We start from the raw sequence: 9,598 nt of genomic DNA on the forward strand, positions 1-9,598 counted from the left end.
AAACCAAAAACCAAAAACCAAAAACCAAAAACCAAAAACCAAAAACCAAAAACCAAAAACCAAAAACCAAAAACCAAAAACCAAAAACCAACCAAACCAAACCAAACAAACAAAAAAACAACTTCTTGACTACAAATAAAAAAATCTACATTAAGTGCCTGGACAGAGTGGCTCCTAGCTATTACAGTTTTAATATTGTCCCCTGAGAAATCTAGCAGGTGACGCTGTCTATACACACACATCCTGTACAGCATTTTGCAATGGACTTCCAGGTCGTTTCTTTGATGTCTCACAGGATCACTGGCAGGAGATGATACTCAGCTCCCTGGTCAGGAGGTATTGATAATTTGCCTACTACGTGAAAGGGTCAAAATTTGAACGCAGGGTCCCTGGGATTATATTCACACTCATTTAATCTCCCCAAGTTCTCTCTCTCTCCCGACTAAGAAAACACACGAGTTAACTGGGTGAAAGCCCAGAAGGTTAATCTAGCAATTGTAGGTAAGTGAATATTCTCACTGCAAATGCGTTTTCCCCTAGAGCTTTTAAGCTATGTGTAAATTGACTATGTGCTTTGGAATTTGCCAGCTCAGACAGACTGTAACAATTAGACAGGAGGCCAAGTAGGAGTGAGAGAGGGAGACAGACCCCAGACATGAGCCCGAATTTCTTTCAAAAACTTCCCTTCATTTTCTTTCTCAATTGGCTGAAGCCCTGGGGGTTTGCCTGGCTGAACCACTTCCTCTCAGAAGTGGCCATCCTCCCAGGGAACCTGGGATTTGTAGTATTCAAATCAGCTGACCTCTTCTAATCCTTTAGAGGGTCTATGCTAAAGGGATGCAGTATCCGTTTCAGTAGCCTTCTAGTGATGAAATAAATGCTCCAGGCGTGTTTTCAGAAATCACAAAGTCTTGGATAAAAGTGAAGCCTCTGTGCTCACCAGAACTCCACCCCTGCCCCTCTCTAGTCTACACCCTGGCTCCTGGTCTCCCGCAAACACTCCACCTCTTTGCTACCTCCTGAGTTCTCAAAGCAAGCCCCCACTCCCGATGACATAAAGGAACCCCTGTGAAGAGTCAGACCACAGCAAGGTACAGGATGCTGGCTGGCAGCAGATGCCATGCTCACAGACCATGTCCCCAGGTACATTCTTCCAAAGTTTGCTTTCCCAGCTGTTTTTCAAAGCTACATGTTTGCATGATGTTTATTAATAAAGAAACACAAGGGAAAGTGCTGTGTGACAGCAAGTCCTCAGAGTCCAAACTTTCTCATAGAAAGCAGGCTGGAGAGATGGTGGCTCACCTGTTGAGGGCACTTCTTGCACAGGCTCAGGGTTCAGTTCTCAATACACACACACGGTGACTCACAACCAGTCACTCCAGGAACAGGAATCTAACCCTTCTCTTCTGACCTCCTTAAGTACAGGGAACTCAACGTGGTAAAACACCCATGTACATAAAATAAAGTAAGATAAGTAAATCTAAAAAAACTTCAATTATGTGTACCTTGAAATTTGAAGGGTATTGGTTTCAGAAAGTCACAGAGATACCCAAAACCCTGGTTGTTCAAGTCCCTTATATACAATGGCACGGTGCATCTATATAATTTATGCATTATATATTTAAATCACTCTAAATTACTTCTATTGCTTAATGCAGTAGAACAGTGGAAATAATTGTTGCACTGTATTATTTAGGGAATAAGAGAATATTGTGTATATAATGCCTTATATATTTATAAATATTATTATATATAGTAGTGAAATAATATTTAGGGGTAATCAAATATCAATACACATTAAATGTAGACGCAATTTTTAAAAATAATCTTTGATCTGCAGTGGTTTTTAAAATATCCACAAATAATATCTTGCTCTGGCTGTGTCTTACTTGGGATTAATGGATATTGTTTTCTTCCTTGGTATTCTGGATACTTTTCTCCCACTTGGTTTTGAGTGCAAATATTCTGTTTATGAAACCACATATTATTCATTTGCCATGGACAGAACTCATGTGTTATTCTCATTCCCCAACTGCATGCAGGTATTATTGGCCAGATAAAGCTATGATCACTTTAATTGTTCTTAAATGACTAGTGCTTTTTGACTTCTAAAATTTTTTCAAAGCAACAGATATTGAAAATACAATGTTCTTTGGGTAGCAACAATATTTTGACACCAGGAAGTTAAAATTTCTGCTGTAGATTGAATATTCCTCCATTCCCCTGTAAAATTCATATATTAAAGCTTAATCCCCAATGTGTGGCTATTTGGAGGTGGACCTTTTTGGAAGTGACTTAAGTCATAAAGAGGAGCTCTCATGAATAGAGGTGGATACACATACACACACACACACACACACACACACACACACACACACACACATTATGCCAGAAAGCTGCTTGCTGCCTGGGACTGTGTAAGAGGACAGTGCGAAGGGACCTCCTGTGAATCAGGAATAAACAGTGAGTCCCCCATCAATGTCAAATCTGCTGGTGCTTTGGCACTGGAATTCTGGCCTCTAGAACTGTGAACACTGAGTTTCTGTTGTTTATAAGCCAGCGAGCCTACAGCAGTTTGCCATGACTTCTCAAATGGACTAAGACAGCCACCTGCTCTGAAGTGCTGTGGACAGGTCCGGAGCTGAGATGAGGACATGGAGCGGATCGGTTTCCATTAGAGTCCCTCACAGGGTTGCTGTACCCTCTCTGCTTTGCTGCCACAGTTTATCATATGTAATGGCCTTCGTGGCACAAGTGCAGAGTGGTAGAGGGGACTCATAGTCAGGATGACATAAATGCCTGTTTGTCAGCTGAGACCATTCAATCTGGGCACTGCAGGAACTAAATGTCATTCCTCCCTGAGCGAAGGCTTGATGGAAGAAATTGCTCTGCTCCTGTCGGGGTGGACCAGCTTTTGGATCATGGAATGAACCACCATGACACTCTGGGTACAGGATTGTGAGAAAGCATTGCAGCTTTGTGTAGGAAACAAATCTGTCTAGCGGGCTAACCAGTGCCTGAGAAATGGCTCAGGAGTTGAAACTGTTTGCTCTCACAGAAGACATAGGCATGTGTTCCAGCATCCATGTCGGGAAGCTCACATGGCAGTCAGCTCATAACTGCCTATAACTCCAGTTTCAGGGTTAGGATGTAGGCACCCTCTTCTGGCAACTCCAGTTACCAGCACCCAGGTGGCACACATACATATGCACAGGCACACATGCACGAACACACACACACACACACACACACACACACACACACACACACCACACACACATTCACATGTTTTTAAAGGTGAACTAATGGTGTGAGCATGTGTTCTTTCAGCAGTGCATCAGGGTTATGTGCCTCTCAATTTCCCCCTAATAGGACTTTATAGATTTGCAAACTGACATGAGACCTTTCAAGTTGACTATGCCAAGTAGTTATTCTTTGCTAAGAAGCACTAGGAAGCCCAGGTATGAATGTAAATATATGTGTTCATCTCAGTAATGGCCACTGTTTCCGTTTGAATGTAGGTATCAGGGATGAAGCAATATAAATAAGGGAAGAAAACAGAATGTCAGCTTAAACATTTTCATATCACCTTCTAAAAATCTCATCTTTTTGTTCATAACAAATATTAAATCTTATTTTTCTCTGGATAAGCATGGGTTTCAGGACTACGCTAAAGACACCAAAATTCATACCCAGTATATATTCAGGAAAGATGCAATTATTCATTTATGTATATGGGTGTGTGTGTTTGTGTAACCATATGCTGTGAGTATAGAGGTATCTGAGGAGGCCAGAAGAGGGCATCAGATCCTTGGAAGCTAAAATTATAGGCAGTTGTGAGTCACCCCAAGTAAATTCCGGGACCCCAACCTGGGTTCTCTGTAAGGGCAGCAATTGCTCTTAACCTCAATGGCTGTCTTTACCCCACAATTTAAAACACTTTCTGAATATTTTCAGTCATGATTGGAGGAATCTACAAATGTATAATGGTATACATTTTGTCAATGCAAGATACAAACCAGCATATACATGAACATAAAGGATATGTTCTTAATGTATTTTATAATGTAGGGTGCATGTTTTAGAAGTTGGAGACCAGTGCTCAGAACTCGTCTCATCTTCTTCACGTAGGCTTACCTGGTCTAGAAATTACTCTGTGTGAGGACCAGAGGCTGCAAACTTCTTTAAGGGGTTTCTAGAGCTACTAGTTCTATGAGAGTTCCTGCAACAACACCAGCTATTTCTAGTTTTAGTCATCTTGGTTGTAAAGGAGAGGAGCATGATGCTTAACGCTGAAGCCGTTGGAAGCAAGCTTCTCTATTGGGCTAAAAAATAGAGCCAGAGAGTCTAAGTAAGAGCCTAGTGTGGGGTTGGAGTCAGGCTAGACTCCTGTTCTCTGCTGAAGCATCAGGTCGCCTTCTTGTGGGGAACAGAGTCAAGTCTACCTGGCCAGGTCCTGGAGAGGGTTGCTGCTGTAGTTCCCTGGATACTGTTTACCTAGGTCTGTCTCTCACTTACAAAGGTCATAAAGATCTTAATGGCTTAGAGAAGCTTTTTTGTCCTCGGGGCCAATGAGATGGCTCAGTGGATAAATGTGAGACGTTGTAAGCCTGATGACTGACTCTGATCCCTGGGACCCATGAAAGAAGCCAGGCATGGAGGTATTCACCTACAATCCCAGTGCTCTTGTGGTAAGAGGGGAGGTGGAAGCAGGAGAGCTTTTTGGAAGCTTGTATGTCTGGAGTCCACAGGATGGGAGACATACCAAGAGATTCTGCCTCAAAAACTAACATGGAAGGAGAGAACTGATTTATAAAAACTGCCCTCCGACCTTGAAATGTGTGCTGTGTGTTCTTACACACACACACACACACACACACACACACACACCAGCAATAAAAACAACTTCCCTCCGGAAAAGCCTTTGATCTGGAAGTAAATAAGAAAACAATGTCACCAGTTCTGAGAGAAGAAGAAAAAGAAGAAGGCACAATTTATTAAGGTCAAATTATCTTACAACTTAGTCTTCAGTGGACTAAGAGTTGTCACCTTAACAATATCGTTTAAAAAGTCAAGATTACCTGAAAAATTATATATATATTTGCACATCTAAAAATATATTGCATATATAGAGCAGGAGAGTGCCTCGTGTGCACAGAGAATAGTTTGTTTGTCCTTTTCAGGTTATTGCAACTCTGTTATTTACAAACATTTCTAAAGCGTTGTAGGTCTAAACAGAACTTGATTGGGCATGCGTGTTAAATAACTGTATTTTTAGGCTCTTCTTCCTAAAAACTCAGTGACTTTTAACTCCTCGTTTTCAATAGTCACATTATGCTTATTAAAAAAAAAACAGTTACAAAAACGTACAAATAGCCCAAATGTACAGATTGACAAAGATGTACAAATTATATTTTAAAAAAATAACAATGATTGATTTGATAGTAAAACTGCATTTGTGACCGAGGTCAACTCGTTTACTTATTCTTTAATTTTTAATTATTTATTTTTTTAATACTGTGAGATATAGGAAAATAACTCTGCATAATTTACACAGTTAGTTGCCTTCTGACTGTTTGACCTTGGTCTGGTGGTCTGACAAACGCACAGCGTTTGCGAATCTGAGTTTAGAAATCCCCATGACTTTTCAAAGTTCTGGGACTCACTGTCATTAAAAATCAAAATCAAAACCAAAAAAAAAAAAAACCCAAAAAACGAAAACAAAAAAACCCTCCCAAAAATGTTATTTAATCCTCTGCCCGTTAGGAGTGTCTGTGTTTGCGTTAAACTTCCTTAGTTCCTATTCTGACTGTTTCTGGAGAGAATAGTCACCCAAGCACATACTGCCCATTGTGAGGAGCTTTGTAATAATAATGGCTTCTTCTTAAATACACACATAGACACACATCTTTTAAATTCCAGTTGGGCAAAAAACTTCACTGGCCTCAGAGCCAGTGTTCCAGTTGCCATCCACTGAATTGAGTCCTCCTAAGATAAGATTATAAACATCCTGCCTTGACTTTTACTAAGTCTCAAACCAGACCAACCCTGGTCAAGTCCATGATTCATGATCGTAGGGAATCCTACAATGATGAGACCCGTGTGCTGATAAGAAACTGCTTTGGTCATAAAGAAAAAGAGTAAAGAAAATGCGTACTTCTTTCTCAGAATCATGGTATAAACGATTCCAGTAACCTAAATATTTAACTCATTCGATGATAGGAGGTTGAGAATCCAAACTGGTGGACTGGCTCATGGAATGATCCTTTTTTTTTTTTCAGGTAGAGGAAACAAAAGTTTTTAACATAAAAATAATCATTTTTTTTAGAAGAACAATTACAAAGGTTCTATCCAAAAGAAAGAACATCCAGTTTTCTTATCTCTTCAAGGCTACTGTGCCTTTTAGAGTCCAGAGTATCCAGTAAAAGTGAGAGCTGGAACTTCAGCCAGAAGGCCAACTGGTGTTAAGTTCTAGTAGTAGCTGCCTAAGTGTGAAGGCACGTGGGTGTTAGGATGGCGGGGGACACTGGGGTTTGGGTAGATCCCAGCAGTGGGGGAGGTCCAGTATTGTGATGTTGCTCCAAAGAAGCTGGAGGAGGTGACAGGCATGGAGGATGGGTGAGACGGGACAAAGTTCACCTTCTGTTGATGGGCATGGTAGGAAGGCATGTAGGAGATATCAGAGGGATACTTGTACATGGATGTCTCTGTTGGATGTGGCTGCAGGGCCTGGGCAATGCCATGGAAGTCAAACTTGTAGGCATACCTTTTGCCATGCACTTTGGTCATAATGTTTTTGTCATAGTAGTATCGGAGGGCCCGGCTCAGCTTGTCATAATTCATGTTGGGCTTGCTCTTCCGCTCTCCCCAGCGCCTGGCCACCTCATCAGGGTCCGTCATTTTGAACTCCCCGTTGGTCCCCTCCCAGGTGATACAGCTGGCGTTGGCGCTGTCGGACAGTAGTTCCAGGAGAAACTGCCATAGCTGGATCTGCCCACTTCCTGCATGCAGGAGGAAACAGGAGAACAGTAGTCTCAGTCCTGATTCCTAAACATGACAACTCATGTCCTTTCCCCACAACAACAAGAACAACCACCACCACCACCACAACCTTTATTGGTTAGGCACGGTGGCACACACCTTTGATCCTAGCACTTGGGAGGCAGAGGCAAGTGGATCTCTGTGAGTTGGGGGTTAGCCTGGTCTAGGACAGCCAGAAACCCTATCTGGAAAAACAAACAAATAAACAAACAAACAAACAAGACAGACAACAACAAACCAAAGCTCAACAACAACAAACCAAAGCTCAAAAAACAACAACAAACAAATAACAAAACAAAAAAGGAAGGTCTTTTATGTCAGAATCTCATGGAGACAACCCTTTATGTTTTCCTTTAGAAAAACAGAAATAGGCTCATGATAATTGTACATGTCTACAGGGCATATGGTGATATTTTGACACGCATACCTAGTGATTGATAATCACAGAGGGGCAATTCACACACCCATCACTTCAAAAGCTTGCTCATCATCAAAGACCTGCTTATCCAGCCAGTTTGAAAGGTACATTACGGAGCTGGAGAGAAGGCTCAGTGGTTAAGAGCACTGACTGCTCTTCCAGAAGTCCTCAGTTTAATTCCCAGAAACCACATGGTGGCTATCAACCATCTATAATAGGATCTGATGCCCTCTTCCGGTGTGTCTGAAGACAGATACAGTGTACTCGTATAAATAAAATAAATAAACCTTTTTTAAAAAAGGGTACATTATATGCTATTACTCTACTGCTGCCGCCAAAATAGGCGTAGTAAGCAAGGTTAGATCTTAAGACAGATTGTCCCAAAGGATGGTGTGGTGAATGCTGGCTTTGTCCCAAGCTCTTAGGATCTCAGGGAAGCCAACTCTCCAACCCTCCCCTTAGACCTTTCTACCTAGACCTGAGTCACTATCTAATCTCCATTTAGTACTGAAATCCCTTAAACTATTCAACATTGGCCTTAAAGAGTGTCAAGCATCCAAGAATCCCTTGGGGGTGGCTGTGGGGGTATAGCAGAGAGAAGGCACCTCACAGAATTGGGGTTCACTAAGCTGGGCTGTTCTCCAGAAAAGTGCATGGCTCTTAGTGTTCAGTTCCACATGGGCAGAGGCAAGAGGAGGGGCTGGATGCTGGATGGCTTTTTATCTTCTGGGCAGGAATGGTTTAGCTAAAGATTAGGGAGGAGGCCCAGCTAGCTTGTAGCACTGCAGGTGCAGCAGGCACGTGGGCCTGGCTTTTGTTGCCTTGAGCTCCCCATCTCCATGGTTTGGGTTTAGAAGAACACATCTGAGAGTTATTTTTAATAGTGAATCCTTCACACCTTGTCACGTTCATTTTGTGTGCAACTCTCTTGGGATGCACGCACTTCTTTTTCAAGGGCTGGATAACTATAGCACTCAAATCAAAACCACAACACTTGGGGACATTTATCCATGAGCCCTGGATGAGGAATAACTGAGAATATCTTCCCTAACGGGGAGCTTCCATCTGAGTCACTTGCCATGAACGTAAACCTCTGTGCAGAGATGCTTGTTCTCCAGAAACGTCTTCTGACAGCGGACCCTGCTACTCATTAACAGGCCCTCCCTCTTGTTTGTGCACAGTTGAATATTTGACTAAGGAAGCACATGCAATCTCCAGACAGGTGTCTGTACCGAGGAGTAAGGTTTCTGTAACCTTACAGATATAATGAACATTCTGGAGGGAAAGGCTTGCAGGTTCAAGTTAACTCACCAGGGTTTGCTAGGCGGCTGCTGGTTGGCCCCAGGATCTGATAAGGATCTAGGAAGAAAAAAAAAGCTTACTTCATTCCTCAGCAAATAATCTGACAGCAGCATCAAGATGAAGGAAGCTTCAACGGTTCCTACTTTTATCTCAGGGCCATAGGAAAGCTTGATTAAAGACCTTGATCAAAGTTATGGCCCAGTCAACGCAGAAGGGTTGCTTCATACTTGGTTTCTAAACTTCTAGATTATGCTGTCACTACCCCCCAAACAAAATCGCCCACATGTTTGGTAAGCATCTGGCTAAATTCAACCAGGCAGTGAATGAACTGAAGGATCGCTTATTAAACACGCTTAAAGCAGGTTCCTCAGCAATTACTAGCCATTAATAGCTCTTTCTAATGCTGAAGACATTACGCATGTCTGAGTTTTCCGATGGACTATAAAAACCATTAGGTAGCCTGGGTTCTAGTCCCAGCTATGTCATGAACTAAATCATGGTTTGGACAACCTCTGGGTATTTGTTTTCTCAGCTATGAAGAGTGGGTTGGGCTGCTGGGCTCTCTTCCCTTCTACCAAAACTCTGTGATTTTTGAAGCTTGAAAATGTCAACACTAAGCAGAATTTGTATTTTAGCTATGAAGTCACTCCTTTTTAAAAAAACACTGCTTTTTTCAATTATAATAGTAATTATTAATGAATTAAAAAGAATTAATTTAACAGTTCTCGAAGCCTTTAAGTCCACCTTTTTGATTAAATTTTAATATTTATTTTAATGAAACTGAAATTGTTGGAGTAGATATTCAATTTTGTTGTTGTTGTTGTTGGAACTTGTTTA

At 41.7% G+C, this 9,598-nt stretch overlaps 1 protein-coding gene across 3 annotated transcripts in view; it reads right to left on the reverse strand.

Annotated features, from left to right (window-relative positions):
• Positions 1-4,956: 4,956 nt before the first annotated feature.
• Positions 4,957-9,598, reverse strand: part of Fli1 (Fli-1 proto-oncogene, ETS transcription factor) — a 121,587-nt gene continuing 116,945 nt past the window's right edge. For all 3 annotated transcript variants that reach the window (XM_029482123.1, XM_021172154.2, XM_029482124.1), the window contains exons 8-9: positions 8,771-8,818; positions 4,957-7,001 (exon numbers count right to left, since the gene is read on the reverse strand). In XM_029482123.1, the coding sequence (XP_029337983.1) occupies positions 6,472-7,001; positions 8,771-8,818 (578 nt within the window). In that variant the 3' untranslated portion in view covers positions 4,957-6,471. The remainder of the gene's footprint in view (positions 7,002-8,770; positions 8,819-9,598) is intronic.

The sequence above is a fragment of the Mus caroli genome, chromosome 9 (assembly GCF_900094665.2).
Source record: "Mus caroli chromosome 9, CAROLI_EIJ_v1.1, whole genome shotgun sequence".
Taxonomy (NCBI): domain Eukaryota; kingdom Metazoa; phylum Chordata; class Mammalia; order Rodentia; family Muridae; genus Mus; species Mus caroli.